The following is a 20,266-nucleotide window of genomic DNA, read 5'->3' as shown; positions in this document are numbered from 1 at the left end:
ACATAGACTTTTTTCAGGAGACCTTTCTGTGTGGAGTTTGCATCTCTGTGACATTGTGGGTTCACTCCCACAGTCCAAAACATACAGGTTAGCGGAATTGGGATATATTAAATTGCGTGTGTGTGGATAACTTAATGGATAGATGCTGCAATGGTGTTCATACAGCTGTAATCCTATTTGAGAGGACTTAAGTCACTACTTGAGTAAACTCAGAAATTAGCTTTTTGCCTAATAAGTTCAAGTTGGCATTACTCAGTGAATTGAGTAAGATGAACTATATCACCCAAGATTAATTCGTTTTTTATTTGTTTGATACACATTAATATTTATGTTGTTACAACTTGTGATGTTAACACAATTTTAAGTTGTGTGGACTTTGGTCCTTGTTCAGTTAACTCAATAATGTGCTTGCGATAAGTTGCCTTAACATTTTAAGTCTACTCAACTATTTTTTGTGAATAGTGAATAGATACAAACAAGGTGGGTGTAAATTACAATTTACCCTGTCCATACACCTGACTTTTAAATGTATGGTATGGACTTTCTGTTCGTCACTGAATGTTTGTATATTTTGTAATAGTTGTGTATGAGTCTCTTGATTGTCCTCAAAATGAAAATATAAATCTCAACATCATACAGTCACTTGTGAACAGGGTTCAAGTATGCAGAATTATCTGAAAAGCAAAGACAAATATCGCAAAACATAACAATTGATTGTGCAGGTAACATTGTGCAGTATTAAGAATCAGTAAACTTTTTAATTGGGTTATTAATAGAAATTCTGTTCTTAATCTGTGTTGTAAACTTTATGTGAACATTTTGCATGTGAAATATCTTTTTTGCAGGATTAAAGTAAAACCTTCATTTTTAAAATGTCTTTTTTATTTTAAAATTGTAAGCATTTTAGCATTATTTATACACATACATTTACATGTATAAATAATGGTGCATGTGATATAATTTATAGTCAGGTAAGTAGCAATGAGGAGAGAGAAAAACTTGCCGTACACCTTTTGCTTGTAACAAGTAAGAGTCATAAGCACATCATTTATTCGTTTTGTTTAATTTGCAGATGAAATTGAAGTGATTTTCGATAAACAAGCTTTAGATAAGGTCCAGACTGAACTGAACTATTCCAGCACCTTATCATACTGGAAAATTCAATTAATGTTTATTTGCAGCCTTGTAACTGAGGCCTGCTGCAGTATTTTGCATCACCATAACGCTTTACGGTAGACTTTACTTTTTCTCCTACAGAAACTGCATTTTTCTGTTTTAATCAGGATCAAAAATTGCACATGAATGCCCTTTGATGTCCTTTCCACCTTTTCAGGGCCTGCTCACGTCATGCCTGCCAAGCCAGAGCCTGCTCACATCGTGCCTTCCAAGCCAGAGCCTGCTCAAGTCGTGCCTGTGCTTGCCAGAGCCTGTCTAGTGGCTTCTTTGCCAAGCCAGAGCCTGCTCACGTCATGCCTGCCAAGCCAGAGCCTGCGCACGTCATGCCTGCAAGCCAGAGCCTGCTCACGTCATGCCTGCACAGCCAGAGCCTCCTCACCTCGTGCCTGCCAAGCCAGAGCCTACTTACTAAAGGTAAAAAAGGTGCAAGGTAAGTGAAGGTAAAAAAGAGTGCGAGGTAAGTGAAGGTAAAAAAGGGTGCGAGGTAAGTGAAGGTAAAAAAGGTGCAAGGTAAGTGAAGGTAACAAAACAAACAAAAAGGTGCAAGATAAGTGAAGGTAACAAAACAAACAAAAAGGTGCAAGGTAAGTGAAGGTAAAAAAAGGTGCAAGGTAAGTAAAGGTAAAAAAAGGTACGAGGTAAGTGAAGGTTACAAAACAAACAGAAAAGGTGCAAGGTAAGTGAAGGTAACAAAAAAACAAAAAGGTGCGAGGTAAGTGAAGGTAACAAAACAAACAAAAACAAAACAAACAAAAAAGTGCGAGGTAAGTGAAGGTAACAAAACAAACAAAAACAAAACAAACAAAAAAGGTGCAAGGTAAGTGAAGGTAAAAAAAGGTGCAAGGTAAGTAAAGGTAAAAAAAGGTACGAGGTAAGTGAAGGTTACAAAACAAACAAAAAAGGTGCAAGGTAAGTGAAGGTAACAAAAAAACAAAAAGGTGCGAGGTAAGTGAAGGTAACAAAACAAACAAAAACAAAACAAACAAAAAAGTGCGGGGTAAGTGAAGGTAACAAAACAAACAAAAACAAAACAAACAAAAAAGGTGCGAGGTAAGTGAAGTTAACAAAACAAACAAAAACAAAACAAACAAAAAGGTGCGAGGTGTGGGAAGGTAAAAAAAGGTGCGAGGTAAGTGAAGGTAAAAAAACAAACAAAAAGGTGCAAGGTAAGTAAATGTAACAAAAAAACAAAAAGGTGCGAGGTAAGTGAAGGTAAAAAAGGTGCGAGGTAAGTGAAAGTAAAAAAACAAACAAAAAGGTGCGAGGGAAGTGAAGGTAACAAAACAAACAAAAAAGGTGTGAGGTAAGTGAAGGTAACAAAACAAACAAAAACAAAACAAACAAAAAGGTGTGAGGTAAGTGAAGGTAACAAAACAAACAAAAAGGTGCGAGGTAAGTGAAGGTAACAAAACAAACAAAATAGTATAAGGTAAGTGAAGGTAAAAAACATAAAAAAGGTGCGAGGTAAGTGACGGTAAAAAAACAATCAAAAACAAAACAAACAAAAAAGTGCGAGGTAAGTGAAGTTAAAAAACAAAAAAGGTGCGAGGTAAGTAAGGGTAAAAAAAGGTGCGAGGTAAGTGAAGGTAACAAAACAAAAAAAAAGGTGCAAGGTAAGTGAAGGTAAAAAAACAAACAAAAAAGTGTGAGGTAAGTGAAGGTAACAAAACAAACAAAAAAGGTGTGAGGTAAGTGAAGGTAACAAAACAAACAAAAACAAAACAAACAAAAAGGTGTGAGGTAAGTGAAGGTAACAAAACAAACAAAAAGGTGCGAGGTAAGTGAAGGTAAAAAAACAAACAAAAAAGGTGTGAGGTAAGTGAAGGTAACAAAACAAACAAAAAAGGTGTGAGGTAAGTGAAGGTAACAAAACAAACAAAAACAAAACAAACAAAAAGGTGTGAGGTAAGTGGATGTAAAAAACAAACAAAAAGGTGCCAGGTAAGTGAAGGTAACAAAACAAAAAACGGTGCGAGGTAAGTGACCTCGCACCTAAAAAACAAAAAACGGTGCGAGGTAAGTGAAGGTAAAAAAACTAACAAAAAGGTGCGAGGGAAGTGAAGGTAAAAAACAATCAAAAACAAAACAAACAAAAAAGGTGCGAGGTAAGTGAAGGTAACAAAACAAACAAAAACAAAACAAACAAAAAAAAGGTGTGAGGTAAGTTAAGTTAACAAAACAAACAAAAAAGGTGCGTGGTAAGTGAAGGTAACAAAACAAACAAAAACAAAACGAACAAAAAAGGCGTGAGGTAAGTAAAGGTAACAAAACAAACAAAAACAAAACAAACAAAAAAGTGTGAGGTGCGAGGTAAGTGAAGGTAACAAAACAAACAAAAAGGTGCGAGGTAAGTGAAGGTAACAAAACAAACAAAAAAGTGCGAGGTAAGTGAAGGTAACAAAACAAACAAAAAAGGTGTGAGGTAAGTGAATGTAACAAAACAAACAAAAACAAAACAAACAAAAAAGCTGCGAGGTAAGTAAAGGTAACAAAACAAACAAAAACAAAACAAACAAAAAAGGTGTGAGGTAAGTGAAGTTAACAAAACAAATAAAAACAAAACAAACAAAAAAGGTGCGAGGTAAGTGAAGTTAACAAAACAAACAAAAACAAAACAAACAAAAAGGTGCGAGGTGCGAGGTAAGTGAAGGTAACAAAACAAACAAAAAAGGTGCGAGGTAAATGAAGTTAACAAAACAAACAAAAACAAAACAAACAAAAAAGGTGCGAGGTAAGTGAAGTTAACAAAACAAACAAAAACAAAACAAACAAAAAGGTGTGAGGTAAGTGAAGGTAACAAAACAAACAAAAAGGTGCGAGGTAAGTGAAGGTAACAAAACAAACAAAAACGAAACAAACCAAAAGGTGCGAGGTAAGTGAAGGTAACAAAACAAACAAAAACGAAACAAACCAAAAGGTGCGAGGTTAGTGAAGTTAAAAAAAGGTGCGAGGTAAGTGAAGGTAAAAAACAAACAAAAAGGTGCAAGGTAAGTAAATGTAACAAAAAAACAAAAAGGTGCGAGGTAAGTGAAGGTAAAAAAGGTGCGAGGTAAGTGAAAGTAAAAAAACAAACAAAAAGGTGCGAGGGAAGTGAAGGTAACAAAACAAACAAAAAAGGTGTGAGGTAAGTGAAGGTAACAAAACAAACAAAAACAAAACAAACAAAAAGGTGTGAGGTAAGTGAAGGTAACAAAACAAACAAAAAGGTGCGAGGTAAAGTGAAGGTAACAAAACAAACAAAATAGTATAAGGTAAGTGAAGGTAAAAAACATAAAAAAGGTGCGAGGTAAGTGACGGTAAAAAACAATCAAAAACAAAACAAACAAAAAAGTGCGAGGTAAGTGAAGTTAAAAAACAAAAAAGGTGCGAGGTAAGTGAAGTTAACAAAACAAACAAAAAAAGGTGCAAGGTAAGTGAAGGTAACAAAACAAACAAAAACAAAACGAACAAAAAAGGCGTGAGGTAAGTAAAGGTAACAAAACAAACAAAAACAAAACAAACAAAAAAGTGTGAGGTGCGAAGTAAGTGAAGGTAACAAAACAAACAAAAAAGTGTGAGGTAAGTGAAGGTAACAAAACAAACAAAAAAAGGTGTGAGGTAAGTGAATGTAACAAAACAAACAAAAACAAAACAAACAAAAAGGTGTGAGGTAAGTGAAGGTAACAAAACAAACAAAAAGGTGTGAGGTAAGTGAATGTAAAAAACAAACAAAAAGGTGCGAGGTAAGTGAAGGTAAAAAAACAAACAAAAACAAAACAAACAAAAAAGTGCGAGGTAAGTGAAGGTAACAAAACAAACAAAAAAGTGTGAGGTAAGTGAAGGTAAAAAAACAATCAAAAACAAAACAAACAAAAAAGCTGTGAGGTAAGTGAAGGTAACAAAACAAACAAAAACAAAACAAACAAAAAAGGTGCGAGGTAAGTGAAGTTAACAAAACAAATAAAAACAAAACAAACAAAAAAGATGCGAGGTAAGTGAAGTTAACAAAACAAACAAAAACAAAACAAACAAAAAGGTGCGAGGTAAGTGAAGATAACAAAACAAACAAAAAAGGTGCGAGGTAAATGAAGTTAACAAAACAAACAAAAACAAAACAAACAAAAAAGGTGCGAGGTAAGTGAAGTTAACAAAACAAACAAAAACAAAACAAACAAAAAAGGTGCGAGGTAAGTGAAGTTAACAAAACAAACAAAAACAAAACAAACAAAAAGGTGCGAGGTAAGTGAAGGTAACAAAACAAACAAAAAAGTGCGAGGTAAGTGAAGGTAACAAAACAAACAAAAACAAAACAAACAAAAAAGGTGCGAGGTAAGTGAAGTTAACAAAACAAACAAAAACAAAACAAACAAAAACAAAACAAACAAAAACAAAACAAACAAAAAGGTGCGAGGTGTGGGAAGGTAAAAAAGGTGCGAGGTAAGTGAAGGTAAAAAAACAAACAAAAAGGTGCAAGGTAAGTAAATGTAACAAAAAAACAAAAAGGTGCGAGGTAAGTGAAGGTAAAAAAGGTGCAAGGTAAGTGAAAGTAAAAAAACAAACAAAAAGGTGCGAGGTAAGTGAAGGTAACAAAACAAACAAAATAGTATAAGGTAAGTGAAGGTAAAAAACATAAAAAAAGGTGCGAGGTAAGTGACGGTAAAAAAACAATCAAAAACAAAACAAACAAAAAAGTGCGAGGTAAGTGAAGTTAAAAAACAAAAAAGGTGCGAGGTAAGTGAAGGTAAAAAAAGGTGCGAGGTAAGTGAAGGTAACAAAACAAACAAAAAAAGGTGCAAGGTAAGTGAAGGTAAAAAAACAAACAAAAACAAAACAAACAAAAAAGGCGTGAGGTAAGTAAAGGTAACAAAACAAACAAAAACAAAACAAACAAAAAAGTGTGAGGTGCGAGGTAAGTGAAGGTAACAAAACAAACAAAAAAGTGCAAGGTAAGTAAATGTAACAAAAAAACAAAAAGGTGCGAGGTAAGTGAAGGTAAAAAAGGTGTGAGGTAAGTGAAGGTAACAAAACAAACAAAAAGGTGCGAGGTAAGTGAAGGTAACAAAACAAACAAAATAGTATAAGGTAAGTGAAGGTAAAAAACATAAAAAAAGGTGCGAGGTAAGTGACGGTAAAAAAACAATCAAAAACAAAACAAACAAAAAAGTGCGAGGTAAGTGAAGTTAAAAAACAAAAAAGGTGCGAGGTAAGTGAAGGTAAAAAAAGGTGCGAGGTAAGTGAAGGTAACAAAACAAACAAAAAAAGGTGCAAGGTAAGTGAAGGTAAAAAACAAACAAAAACAAAACAAACAAAAAAAGGTGTGAGGTAAGTTAAGTTAACAAAACAAACAAAAAAGGTGCGTGGTAAGTGAAGGTAACAAAACAAACAAAAACAAAACGAACAAAAAAGGCGTGAGGTAAGTAAAGGTAACAAAACAAACAAAAACAAAACAAACAAAACAGTGTGAGGTGCGAGGTAAGTGAAGGTAACAAAACAAACAAAAAAGTGCGAGGTAAGTGAAGGTAACAAAACAAACAAAAAAAGGTGTGAGGTAAGTGAATGTAACAAAACAAACAAAAACAAAACAAACAAAAAGGTGTGAGGTAAGTGAAGGTAACAAAACAAATAAAAACAAAACAAACAAAAAAGGTGCGAGGTAAGTGAAGTTAACAAAACAAATAAAAACAAAACAAACAAAAAAGGTGCGAGGTAAGTGAAGTTAACAAAACAAACAAAAACAAAACAAACAAAAAGGTGCGAGGTGCGAGGTAAGTGAAGATAACAAAACAAACAAAAAAGGTGCGAGGTAAATGAAGTTAACAAAACAAACAAAAACAAAACAAACAAAAAAGGTGCGAGGTAAGTGAAGTTAACAAAACAAACAAAAACAAAACAAACAAAAAAGGTGCGAGGTAAGTGAAGTTAACAAAACAAACAAAAACAAAACAAACAAAAAGGTGCGAGGTAAGTGAAGGTAACAAAACAAACAAAAAAGTGCGAGGTAAGTGAAGATAACAAAACAAACAAAAACAAAACAAACAAAAAAGGTGCGAGGTAAGTGAAGTTAACAAAACAAACAAAAACAAAACAAACAAAAAGGTGCGAGGTGTGGGAAGGTAAAAAAAGGTGCGAGGTAAGTGAAGGTAAAAAAACAAACAAAAAGGTGCAAGGTAAGTAAATGTAACAAAAAAACAAAAAGGTGCGAGGTAAGTGAAGGTAAAAAAGGTGCAAGGTAAGTGAAAGTAAAAAAACAAACAAAAAGGTGCGAGGTAAGTGAAGGTAACAAAACAAACAAAATAGTATAAGGTAAGTGAAGGTAAAAAACATAAAAAAAGGTGCGAGGTAAGTGACGGTAAAAAAACAATCAAAAACAAAACAAACAAAAAAGTGCGAGGTAAGTGAAGTTAAAAAACAAAAAAGGTGCGAGGTAAGTGAAGGTAAAAAAAGGTGCGAGGTAAGTGAAGGTAACAAAACAAACAAAAAAAGGTGCAAGGTAAGTGAAGGTAAAAAAACAAACAAAAACAAAACAAACAAAAAAAAGGTGTGAGGTAAGTTAAGTTAACAAAACAAACAAAAAAGGTGCGTGGTAAGTGAAGGTAACAAAACAAACAAAAACAAAACGAACAAAAAAGGCGTGAGGTAAGTAAAGGTAACAAAACAAACAAAAACAAAACAAACAAAAAAGTGTGAGGTGCGAGGTAAGTGAAGGTAACAAAACAAACAAAAAGGTGCAAGGTAAGTAAATGTAACAAAAAAACAAAAAGGTGCGAGGTAAGTGAAGGTAAAAAAGGTGTGAGGTAAGTGAAGGTAACAAAACAAACAAAAAGGTGCGAGGGAAGTGAAGGTAACAAAACAAACAAAATAGTATAAGGTAAGTGAAGGTAAAAAACATAAAAAAAGGTGCGAGGTAAGTGACGGTAAAAAAACAATCAAAAACAAAACAAACAAAAAAGTGCGAGGTAAGTGAAGTTAAAAAACAAAAAAGGTGCGAGGTAAGTGAAGGTAAAAAAAGGTGCGAGGTAAGTGAAGGTAACAAAACAAACAAAAAAAGGTGCAAGGTAAGTGAAGGTAAAAAACAAACAAAAACAAAACAAACAAAAAAAGGTGTGAGGTAAGTTAAGTTAACAAAACAAACAAAAAAGGTGCGTGGTAAGTGAAGGTAACAAAACAAACAAAAACAAAACGAACAAAAAAGGCGTGAGGTAAGTAAAGGTAACAAAACAAACAAAAACAAAACAAACAAAACAGTGTGAGGTGCGAGGTAAGTGAAGGTAACAAAACAAACAAAAAAGTGCGAGGTAAGTGAAGTTAAAAAACAAAAAAGGTGCGAGGTAAGTGAAGGTAAAAAAAGGTGCGAGGTAAGTGAAGGTAACAAAACAAACAAAAAAAGGTGCAAGGTAAGTGAAGGTAAAAAAACAAACAAAAACAAAACAAACAAAAAAAAGGTGTGAGGTAAGTTAAGTTAACAAAACAAACAAAAAAGGTGCGTGGTAAGTGAAGGTAACAAAACAAACAAAAACAAAACGAACAAAAAAGGCGTGAGGTAAGTAAAGGTAACAAAACAAACAAAAACAAAACAAACAAAAAAGTGTGAGGTGCGAGGTAAGTGAAGGTAACAAAACAAACAAAAAGGTGCAAGGTAAGTAAATGTAACAAAAAAACAAAAAGGTGCGAGGTAAGTGAAGGTAAAAAAGGTGTGAGGTAAGTGAAGGTAACAAAACAAACAAAAAGGTGCGAGGGAAGTGAAGGTAACAAAACAAACAAAATAGTATAAGGTAAGTGAAGGTAAAAAACATAAAAAAAGGTGCGAGGTAAGTGACGGTAAAAAAACAATCAAAAACAAAACAAACAAAAAAGTGCGAGGTAAGTGAAGTTAAAAAACAAAAAAGGTGCGAGGTAAGTGAAGGTAAAAAAAGGTGCGAGGTAAGTGAAGGTAACAAAACAAACAAAAAAAGGTGCAAGGTAAGTGAAGGTAAAAAACAAACAAAAACAAAACAAACAAAAAAAGGTGTGAGGTAAGTTAAGTTAACAAAACAAACAAAAAAGGTGCGTGGTAAGTGAAGGTAACAAAACAAACAAAAACAAAACGAACAAAAAAGGCGTGAGGTAAGTAAAGGTAAGGCAAGGCAAGGCAAGGCAAGGCAAAGTTTATTTGTATAGCACATTTCATACACAAAGGTCATTCAAAGTGCTTTACATAGAAATGAGAAAACAAAAATCAAAGATACATGAAATTGAAATATCAATTAAAAGAAAATAAATGTGATTTTAATAAAAACTGTTTAAATGTGTGAAAAAGAATAACAAAACAAACAAAAACAAAACAAACAAAAAAGTGTGAGGTGCGAGGTAAGTGAAGGTAACAAAACAAACAAAAAAGTGCGAGGTAAGTGAAGGTAACAAAACAAACAAAAAAAGGTGTGAGGTAAGTGAATGTAACAAAACAAACAAAAACAAAACAAACAAAAAGGTGTGAGGTAAGTGAAGGTAACAAAACAAACAAAAAGGTGTGAGGTAAGTGAATGTAAAAAACAAACAAAAAGGTGCGAGGTAAGTGAAGGTAAAAAAACAAACAAAAACAAAACAAACAAAAAAGTGCGAGGTAAGTGAAGGTAACAAAACAAACAAAAAAGTGTGAGGTAAGTGAAGGTAAAAAAACAATCAAAAACAAAACAAACAAAAAAGCTGCGAGGTAAGTGAAGGTAACAAAACAAACAAAAACAAAACAAACAAAAAAGGTGCGAGGTAAGTGAAGTTAACAAAACAAATAAAAACAAAACAAACAAAAAAGGTGCGAGGTAAGTGAAGTTAACAAAACAAACAAAAACAAAACAAACAAAAAGGTGCGAGGTGCGAGGTAAATGAAGATAACAAAACAAACAAAAAAGGTGCGAGGTAAATGAAGTTAACAAAACAAACAAAAACAAAACAAACAAAAAAGGTGCGAGGTAAGTGAAGTTAACAGAACAAACAAAAACAAAACAAACAAAAAAGGTGCGAGGTAAGTGAAGTTAACAAAACAAACAAAAACAAAACAAACAAAAAGGTGCGAGGTAAGTGAAGGTAACAAAACAAACAAAAAAGTGCGAGGAAAGTGAAGGTAACAAAACAAACAAAAACAAAACAAACAAAAAAGGTGCGAGGTAAGTGAAGTTAACAAAACAAACAAAAACAAAACAAACAAAAAGGTGCGAGGTGTGGGAAGGTAAAAAAAGGTGCAAGGTAAGTGAAGGTAAAAAAACAAACAAAAAGGTGGAAGGTAAGTAAATGTAACAAAACAACAAAAAGGTGCGAGGTAAGTGAAGGTAAAAAAGGTGCGAGGTAAGTGAAAGTAAAAAAAACAAACAAAAAGGTGCGAGGGAAGTGAAGGTAAAAAAGTGTGAGGTAAGTGGAAGAAGGTAAGTGAAAAAAGGTAAGTGGTAAAAGGTAAGTGAAAAAAGGCTCTTGGTTGGCAGGCATGATGGTAAGTGTAGGTAAAAAAGGTAAAAGGTAAGTGAAAAAAGGCTCTTGGTTGATAAAAAATTTAAGTAAAAAAGGTAAATGGAAAAAGGGTAAGTGAAAAAGGGTAAATGAAAAAAGGCTCAAGAGCTGCACACGTCATGCCTGTCAACCAAGACCAAGAGCAGGCCCGGGGTGGGTAATCGGGAGAACCGAGAGAATTCCCGGTGGGCCGCTTCACTTTTGGGCCGGTCGAGTTTTTTTTTTTTACATTTGTCACGTTAGTGAGTTTATCTTCTCTTAAATGACACTTCACACGTTTCGCATTGCCACTGCAGCGCGCAGCCTCTGCATGGGTTGTACCATGTGAGGGAGTTTCCCCCTCCCATAGAGTTGGTTCGGTCCATATCACGTCCAAGAAAACTTTTCTCCGGTAGGCTGGGCCGGTGCTACGGTAACAATACGCGTCTGAGAGGAGGAGGGCGTAAAAAACAGGTTGAAGAAAAAATCCATTGGAGGATGATGCTGCCAAATGTGCCAAACTTACAGATTTATTTTCAAGAGGACAACAACAGGTAACTTAAAGAGAAATAAGCCTAGTAATGATTAGCATTAGCAACGTAATTATTCGGCTAATACCGTTGTCAAACTATTTACAAGCCAACTTTTTTTTTGTTACAATATTAGCCTTTTGTGTATACATGGCGATTCATAGACTTTGCAAATATTATGCAAGCAGCTTCTGAGCAGCAGATAAGCCAGTTCGCCGCTGAAAATGAGGAGGCCATGAGAAAACAATATGAATTAAAGTTATTTAACCCTCAGGTTGTGTTCAGAATCATATAACACCTTTTGTGTTCCCAGTCAAAAATGACCAGCCGAAAAAAAAGCTTATAAATCACTTTTTATGCTATATATTTACCCAATATTGGATTCAATATTTTTGTCAAATTGTTTTCTTTTTTTAATTAGGACTGGGTTTTATATTTCTATTTGCATCTGATTAATCATAGGCCTCATAGCATTAGCAATGCTAATAATTTATCAACCTTTTCTTGTGGAATAGACTCCAAAAAGGGCTGGATTATTTTTGACCCATAATGGGTTAAAATTGACCCAATGCTGGGTTGTTTTAACCCAACTGTTAGGTTATTATAATCCATGGTTGCATAACAGCAATCCAACATTGGGTTATTTTTAACCCAGCATGTATTCTGTCCAATATTTACCCATTATGGGTAAAAAATAACACAGCCTTTTTTAGAATGTAGAGGAATATTTTTGTTAACTTCTCATCTTAAAGGCACACCATGAAACTTTTTGGCCACTAGGGGGTGCTAGACATGTATTTTTCACTTCTAGCGCCCCTAGAGCCCACAAGCGCCGCAGCACTGTCGCAAAGGAAAGGAACTGGCCAACCTTAAAACTAAACTAAACATTTAAAACGCTAAACGATCAACATTTTGAGACAACAGTGAGAAACGCAGTCATGTTACAACTTTCTGATGAGGAACTCATCGTGGCAGAAGCCATGTCTCAATCTGAAGGTTGCAGCCTCCAGATGTCGTATTTCTAAGCTGTATACGTCATCAAGACTGTCTTATTTCACAATATTAACCATTACAAAGTTGACCATTATACTTAGTTAATCGTAAATTGTTGCAGTATGCTTATGACTTGCGAATGTATTGCTCAGTTTACCTTAATAAACCAGGCTTGATGACGTATGCAGCCTGCATATTTGACCTCCGGAGGCTGCAGCCTTCCAATTCAGAAACGACCAGAAGTATTTCCTTGCCTTTTCCCAAACAAATATTGTTGCATCGTCTCTCTCTCCCCCTCGCCATCAGGATTTTCCGCAATGGCGCTCGTTTTTCCTCTCTTTTGTGTGAAAATTGTCGCTCCAAATCCAAGTAAACCGATGTGGTCCAAGCAGACCTAAAGGCTGCCGCTTTGTAATACGTCACGCGAGTGACAGCGGAACGCAGCAAATGAGGAAGAGAGAAGAGAGAAACGCTCGGATCTGATTGGTGAATGAATAGGGTTTGGTGAATGAATAGGGTTTGGTTTTACACTGTGTGAGTTTGAGCAAGTTTGACTGCTATTGCATCCTGGATTGTAATGTAAATATCATAGACACAGTAAAAGAAAGGTAAATACGCGAACACCGCATGTGAATACAGGGAACTATATGCAAGATAATCGCCGTCATTTATAAAGAACATCGCATTTATGTATGAATCAAGAGTTTATTAAAAAATTGCCTTAAAGGGGAATCGAACCCGGGTCGCCCGTGTCATAGGTCTGTGGCTCTAAAGACTGTGCCACAGAGTCACATAATAGAAGCTGCTCTCTACATTCCTTAAGTAAGCCTCCAGCAAAATTCACGTTAAAAACAAATTGTGTGGAGGAAGTGACGTATGCCGTAAAGCAGTCGAATTTTGTAATTTTTTTTTGTGCTCTGGTTACTACCAGAAACCCTAAGTTTTAAAATACGAGTAAAAGTGATACAGACCCCGTCAGGCTATGGTAGACATGTCATTCAACCTATTTAAAGTCGATGTACTATCACAAGGGTCTTGAAAATTTATTATGAAGGTTGAAAAATTACATGGTGTCACTTTAAGTGAAATATTATTTAACTTTTACCTTATTTGTTTAACCATGATATTAATAGAAACTATAGTAAGAGCTGGACTGTTGCTTTATTTATCCAATTTGAAAAAAGTGCTAATTTGGAATAACACTATGGAAAAAGTGGGCAGTCTTGGGCCTGAAACTCCCGGGCTGAAAAGTGGCCCCACTCTGGCCCTGACCAAGAGCGTGCTCACCTCATGCCTGCCAACCAAGATCCTGCTCATGTCATGCCTGCCAAGCCAAGGCCTGCTCACGTAATGCCTGCCAACCATGAGCCTGCTCACGTCATGGATTCCAAACAAGAGCCTGCTCACGTCATCCCTGCCAACCAAGAGCCTGCCAACGTTATGCCTGCCAACCAAGAGCCTGCCCACCTCATGCTTGCCAACCAAGAGCCTGCCCACGTCATGCCTGCCAACCAAGAGCCTGCACACGTCATGCCTGCCAACCAAGAGCCTGCACACGTCATGCCTGCCAACCAAGACCAAGAGCGTGCTAACCTCATGCCTGCCAAGCAAGAGCCTCCTCACGTCATGCTTGCCAACCGAGAGCCTGCTCACGTCATGCCTGCCCACGTCATGCCTGCCCACGTCATGCCTGCCAACCAAGAGCCTGCCCACATCATGCCTGCCAACCAAGAGCCTGCCCACATCATGCCTGCCAACCAAGAGCCTGCACACGTCATGCCTGCCAACCAAGACCAAGAGCAGGCTAACCTCATGCCTGCCAACCCTGAGCCTGCTCACGTCATGCCTGCCAACCAAGAGTACTCCCAAAAGTGCTATTACGCCATAAAATATAGTTCCTCTTTTAAATCCGCATAGAAAAGCGCTACGTTTTATTTTGTACCACTTAACTTGCTCGTATAACTACTCGTCTTAAATAGGAAAAACGTTGATGTGTTTGGTCACTTCTAACTTTATCTCTAAATGGTACCATTGAATGAATGGGGCTTAGCTTAATGATATCGAAGCGTCGCAGCGCGCTCCAGCGCTTACGTGCACGCACACAGATGATAGAGGGATGTATCAACAATTCTTAGTTAAGGTAATAACATATTGTAATATAGAAAATGAGTAGACTATTCCTTTAAACTCTTTGGTTATTTTTTGTGCGATGCTAATGGTCTAATCAGATTCAATAGATTTTGCCAAGCTATGCTAAAAGTGGTACCGCCAGAGATTGGCTAAATGAATTCCAAAACAGTAATATTGTAGTGCAGTGGTTCCCAAGCTTTTTCAGCTGGTGCGGCCCCCCTTGTGTACGGCGCATTCCTTCGCAGCCCCCTAAAGAAAATTTGTGACAAAAACTGTTCTAAAACTCAACATTTTAATAAAAAAATATAAAATTATACAAAAAAGTAGTGATTTTGGTTAGTAACCTTATTTTTTTAGGTTTAACTACAAAGAAACCATGATAAATAAATGTATTTCATAAAATGTCATAAAACTGGGGGCCCCTGGCACCATCTCGCAGCCCCCCTGGGGGCCCCTGCCCCCAGTTTGAAAACCACTGCTGTAGTGCATGGATTAAAGTTTTCCGTCGCTAGACGGATTTCCGTCAACTGCCAAATTATTAATTTCACTTTTCATAAAGACAACATGTATTAATTGGGATGTGATCAAAGCCTGAAGTGCAGCCAAATCACGTTCCTCTCTCCACTGTAAGCGTTCTGTAATCACTACGCACCGGATCCACTCCGGGATTTCTGATTGTATCACGTTAAGCTGAGGTAAAACTTTATTTCAGCTAGCATGGACAAACTGATAAGGAAGGCACTGATGTTTTGAAGATCGATAAAGGTGTAAAAGACCAATTGAGATTGACTTGGCTTAGCGAAAGATTAAGATTGGCAAGCCTTTCAGTTCGTGGCCTAAGAAAACCAAACAGCCAGGTAACTTGCGTGTCTTTGCACAGTATGACTAGTGGACCTGTATTTTGGGGGTAAATGATTTCTCCCGTACATACTCACCCGCGTCCCGTTTTTGACTGCTATGCTGATCTAACCAGTGGCTGATACAACGGGTTTGTTAAACTCGTAGGTAAACTTCATGTGGCGTCACAAGAACCAAGAGGCAGATGACATCCAAATCCTGTGAGAGCGATTCGAAGTGTAAAAGAGGAGACTGCTTCCGAAATGCTCTCGCGGCACTTTGATGTCATCCACCTGTCGGTTCTTACAGTTGCATGCGTGCCCTGCCGAAAAAAACAGCATACCAGCAAGGCCAGCATATGTTGTGTTTTGGTGCTGGTTTGCTAGTGAACACCAGCTAAACCAGCATCAAACCAGCATTAGCACCAGCTAAACCAGCACCAAACCAGCATTAGCACCAGCTAAACCAGCATTAGCACCAGCATCCCATGCTGGTCATACCAGCATATGTTTTGTTTTGGTGCTGGTATGATGGTGACCACCAGCTAAACCAGCATAGACCAGCATAATTCCTATGCTGGTCCTTGCTGGTTTGTTGCTGTTTTTTTCAGCAGGGTGTGGTCACAAAAACTTAGCATTTGTACATTTATTTAAGCACCGCAGTTTATAAACAAGTGATTTTAAGCCATTCAAACACAAACCACAGTGCTAAAAGCTTGAGTATTTTTGCCACTTTTATTGGCCTTAAATACAAATATGCGTCAAAAATCCCGTCTTTGCAAGTATCCTCATATAAACACGACCATTTAGGTCTTAGGAGAAAGTAAACAGCAGAAACATTGCGCATAAACTAGCACATCAGCGCTGCCTCTATTGTAACATAATATATTGTTGATAAATGTACAGTCATTCAATTAACAACTGTCACTATGGTTACAGGCATCCTGTGTGAATTGTACACGAGTTTGACTCGAGTTACTCGTTCAGGGTTTATATTCATACATAACGTTACTGTATTAGAGCTGTGACTGTAAGCTGTTGTGTGAACAGAACAGACACTGGATTGTTCGTTTATGTGTACTGATTGAATAATATGATATGAAAAAGTTGTATTTGTTCACATTAGTAAATGCATTATATAACATAAACAAACAATGAAAAATATAGAGTATATAATCATTAATTAATTCTTGTTTATGTCATTACAGTAATTGACAGTAGTTCATGGTGCATTCACTAATGTTAACAGTTTCAACTTTGATTAAAAAAATTATTAGTAAATGATAAAATTAATACATTTACAATTAATAAATAATTAATAAAAGATTCATTAAAGGTGGTGATATTCATGTTTTCTTTTATATAGTGAGTTATTTAGCTGTTTCGCCTTAATCTGAAATGCCCTGCAAACTACAGCTACCTATATATGCCACAGGAGACTTTAATATGGAATTAAATGGCAAAAAAAATCTCACCTTAAAATGTTATTGGTCTCGCCTACATAGTGTTATTTTTTTCACTTTAATCCATGTAATAATAAGTATTACAACATCCAGTATTACTCTGAACCTGATTGATAAAAATAGCTGATAGTTCATGAAGTTTACTCAGATTGTCTTGTCCATGTTCATGAAGTTCTGAAAAATGAAGGATTCAAACACTGAAACTCTCTCTCTATAGCTTAAAAGTGTCATTTTGAATGTTATGTAATGTTAGTAAGCTGAAGACAGAGCTTATTCTCATCTTCTTCAGCTGTTTATGGGGAACAATCCTGAAGAAATCTTTTCTGAGACTGTCACTTTCCTAAAGATGTTCATCATCACACCCATGACCACAGCAGAAGACGAGTGGTGCTTCTCTTATGTTTACAAAAGATTGTGTTGTAAGAAGGCATTTGTGAAAAAAAATACAGTACTAATCTATTGGTCTTAACACTATTTATTATACACAAAAAGAACTATTTACAAAATACAGTTTTGTACATAACACACAATTTTTGCCCTCATATTTTCTTTGTGCATTAGAAAAAATATTGTTAGGTGCAAAAATAATTTTAAATGTAAATTCAGATCCTCCATTTTGGGTTCAGTCTGGAGAATTCAGTGCTGTTCTTTTCCAGGAGATCGAGGTGTTTGCCTGAATGCTGTAAAAACACATTAAACACTGTTACTGTCACTGTTCAACATCATTTTTACATCTGAAACTTTCATGACAAACTAAAATAAAATGTTGATAGTGAGATGTGCAAGTGTTTAAAGAACTAGAGGCACATACTTCAGTACTGAAAGTCCTCTTCATTGACATGGGTGGACGAGGTTGCAAAGGTCTGGAGGGCGGGAACCTTCCCAGAAGTGGAAGAGACACTGCAAACCAATCAGATTCAAGACATAAAAACTTGCACACAATGCACTGAGGTTATATAATATCTAACAAATTGAAGTTTATAAAACTCACTTTTAGGGGCTTCTTTAAGTGAAGATCCAGCAGGAGGCACACGGGTAAGAAAAGGTTCATGTTGAATCTTTTCCCCTCTGATGATCCTCGTGTTTGATGTCAACTGCAAAAACATAACAGTTAACAAGTTTACAATTTCCCTTAAAGCTGCAAAGTAATGTTGGTTAGAAAATTAACAAAAATCAGACTGTAAAGGAAAATTTAAATAACTAGGTCAATGTCTTAATTTCACAGTGGATGGAGAAAAACTAAATTGACTTAATTAACTTTAACAGTGCCTGTGAAACATACAAAAATTGATCCACATGCACAACTCAATGGATTGAATCAGACAGAAAGTTGAATAACATTAATAAAACCTTTTATACCTTTTGCTCAGGCATTCTTATAATGTTGGACGGTGAGAAGCAATCAAAGAGTGGAAGAGACACTGAAAACCAGATTTAAGACATAAGGACATGAAAACTTCCACACAATGCAGGCTATGTGATATCTATAAACTGTTTATAAAACTCACTTTTAGAAGCACCTATAGGTGAAGATCCAGTCGGAGGTACATGGGAACTAAATGATTCATATTGAATCTTTTCCCCTCTGATGACCCTCACGTGTGATATAAACTGCAAAAACACGATAACAGTTTACATACAAAGATTGATCCACATGCACAACTCAAAGAATTGAATCAGACAGAAAGTTAAACAACATTAATGAAACATGTTATACCTTTTGCTCAGGCTTTCTTATATTGTTGGACGGTGGAATGCAATCCAAGAGTGGAAGAGACACTGAAAATCAATCAGATTTAAAACAATGTAATGAATTGTGCATTAGCAGCATGTGCACCAAAATCTAAAGAGGCCATGAAAACTTACAAGATACATTGAGTTACTATGATATCTCACAAAGTGTGGCTACAGCTAAGAGATGTTAGAGATGAAATACTGTCATGTCTCGTGAGGAGCTCACTCACCTTTGGAGGCATCCAGACCGGTTACTGAAGGCCCGGTAGGAGGCGCACGCATGCGCATACGGTCAATTTGAGCCTTTGGGACACTGCGCCCTCTGTTGGCCGTAGTAAGAGATGGCAACTGCAAAAACACAATAAATTTCACTTAAAAATAATTTTATTAACAATGTCAACTTCCTAATGTAACAGTAGAGTGTGTTACTTTACCGTGAAAAAGTTTTAACCGTATTTAAACAACTTTTACAGTCACTGTGAATAGGCAACTTAAACATCCATATTTAAATTAAACTACATTAATTACCTCAAAGAGAAGCAGCTACTATTAGTCAAATTAAAATACCCACACCTACCTTTTGGTCAGGCTTCACATTTAGGACACGAGTACCCATCAGTTTGCCATCTTTCTCAGCTAAAACACAAAAATAATTTTTAAATGTAATGTTTGATTACAAAGCAACTCATGCACACACAAAATTAATAAACTTTTACCTGGATGTCTGGGAATGGGGAAAATCCTCACCCCCTGACAAATGAGCGGCGGACCATCCGAAAATGGTCTAGCAGACTTCCGAAAATAATTCATTTTTGAGCCAAAAATTAGCCAAAAAAAGTCAGAAATTATTAATCAAAACCACAAACTACTCGCGAGTCGCGACACTGTGCTGATAAGTTTGAATGATGCAATTAGGCTAAATTCTAACAAATGCCGTAACCATGGTTACAGCTGCCCTATTTTTTTCCTCAAATACATAAAAAATATTAACCTGAATAAATTATTAAAAATAAGTAATACTATAATAAGTATTATTATTAAAAGTAAACATATTCAATAAAATAAATAGTTATTAATGTAATTAATTAAAATAAAGAAATCTAAAGAAGCTAAAAAAGTAGTTCTGATAATTTAATTTTAATGGTAATTTCCGATCATTCTTTCATCTACTTTAAAGTGAATTGGTCAAGCCTTTGTAAAACAAAAGGTGGCGAAGTTACATCTTTTTGACAATGGACCGAAAATAGCAATTAAATGTTACACCTTCAGAAATAGGTGAAAATATAACAAATATGAAGCATGTAGGCTATTCAAGCATGTTTTACATAGAAATGTCTGGATCAAATTTCACCAGTGGTCAATAGGGGGCGCTGCTCCCTAAAGTTAGCAAGAGAAGAAAGCCACTTTTACATGTTAATATTAAGTGAAATAGCGCAAATTAATTAAAAAAAAATAATAGTTAAGTCGTACTATTCCACTGGAAGTCATATTATTTTTTTTTTTAAACTACATAAACAACTACATAAAAAACTACGTTTGTTTGTTTGTCACTTTATGTTAATATTAAGTTAAATATATAGCACAAACTAATACAAAAAAAATAATAATTTAGTCGTACTATTCCACGATACTGGAAGTCATATTATTATTTATTTAATAAAAAAAAACTAAATCAGAACTGTATTTTGTCATGTATGTAGGCCAGTAAACTTTTTAAAATCATGCAACTTTTTAAAAGCCAGCAGCGGCAGTCTTGTTCGACTTCATGTGGCGCTGCGAGAACCGACAGGCGGATGACGTCAACATATCGCGAGAGCGACTCGAGTTATCACACGTAGAATCGTTCTCGTGGCACTTCGACGTCATACGGCTGTCGGTTCTCGCAGTGCCGCTCTGAAGTTGAACAAGTCTATTGCAACGAATGGCAAACGCTCTGAATTTTTTTGATTCAGCAAACCTACTATTGGAC

At 35.8% G+C, this 20,266-nt stretch overlaps 1 protein-coding gene across 2 annotated transcripts in view; it reads right to left on the bottom strand.

The window, feature by feature from the left end:
- The window catches only part of LOC129427790 (uncharacterized), a 58,811-nt gene extending 39,611 nt beyond the window's left edge, over positions 1-19,200 (bottom strand). Inside the window, exons 1-3 of one of the 2 annotated variants that reach the window (XM_073875853.1) lie at positions 19,014-19,200; positions 18,875-18,933; positions 18,528-18,645 (exon numbers count right to left, since the gene is read on the bottom strand). In XM_073875853.1, coding sequence (XP_073731954.1) covers positions 18,528-18,645; positions 18,875-18,933; positions 19,014-19,107 — 271 coding nt within the window. In that variant the 5' untranslated portion in view covers positions 19,108-19,200. The remainder of the gene's footprint in view (positions 1-18,527; positions 18,646-18,874; positions 18,934-19,013) is intronic. The other variant, XM_073875852.1, reaches the window with a different exon arrangement.
- Between the last annotated feature and the right edge of the window lie 1,066 nt (positions 19,201-20,266).

This window comes from Misgurnus anguillicaudatus, chromosome 14 (assembly GCF_027580225.2).
Source record: "Misgurnus anguillicaudatus chromosome 14, ASM2758022v2, whole genome shotgun sequence".
Taxonomy (NCBI): Eukaryota; Metazoa; Chordata; class Actinopteri; order Cypriniformes; family Cobitidae; genus Misgurnus; species Misgurnus anguillicaudatus.
This window is presented reverse-complemented; position numbering and strand designations above follow the sequence as displayed.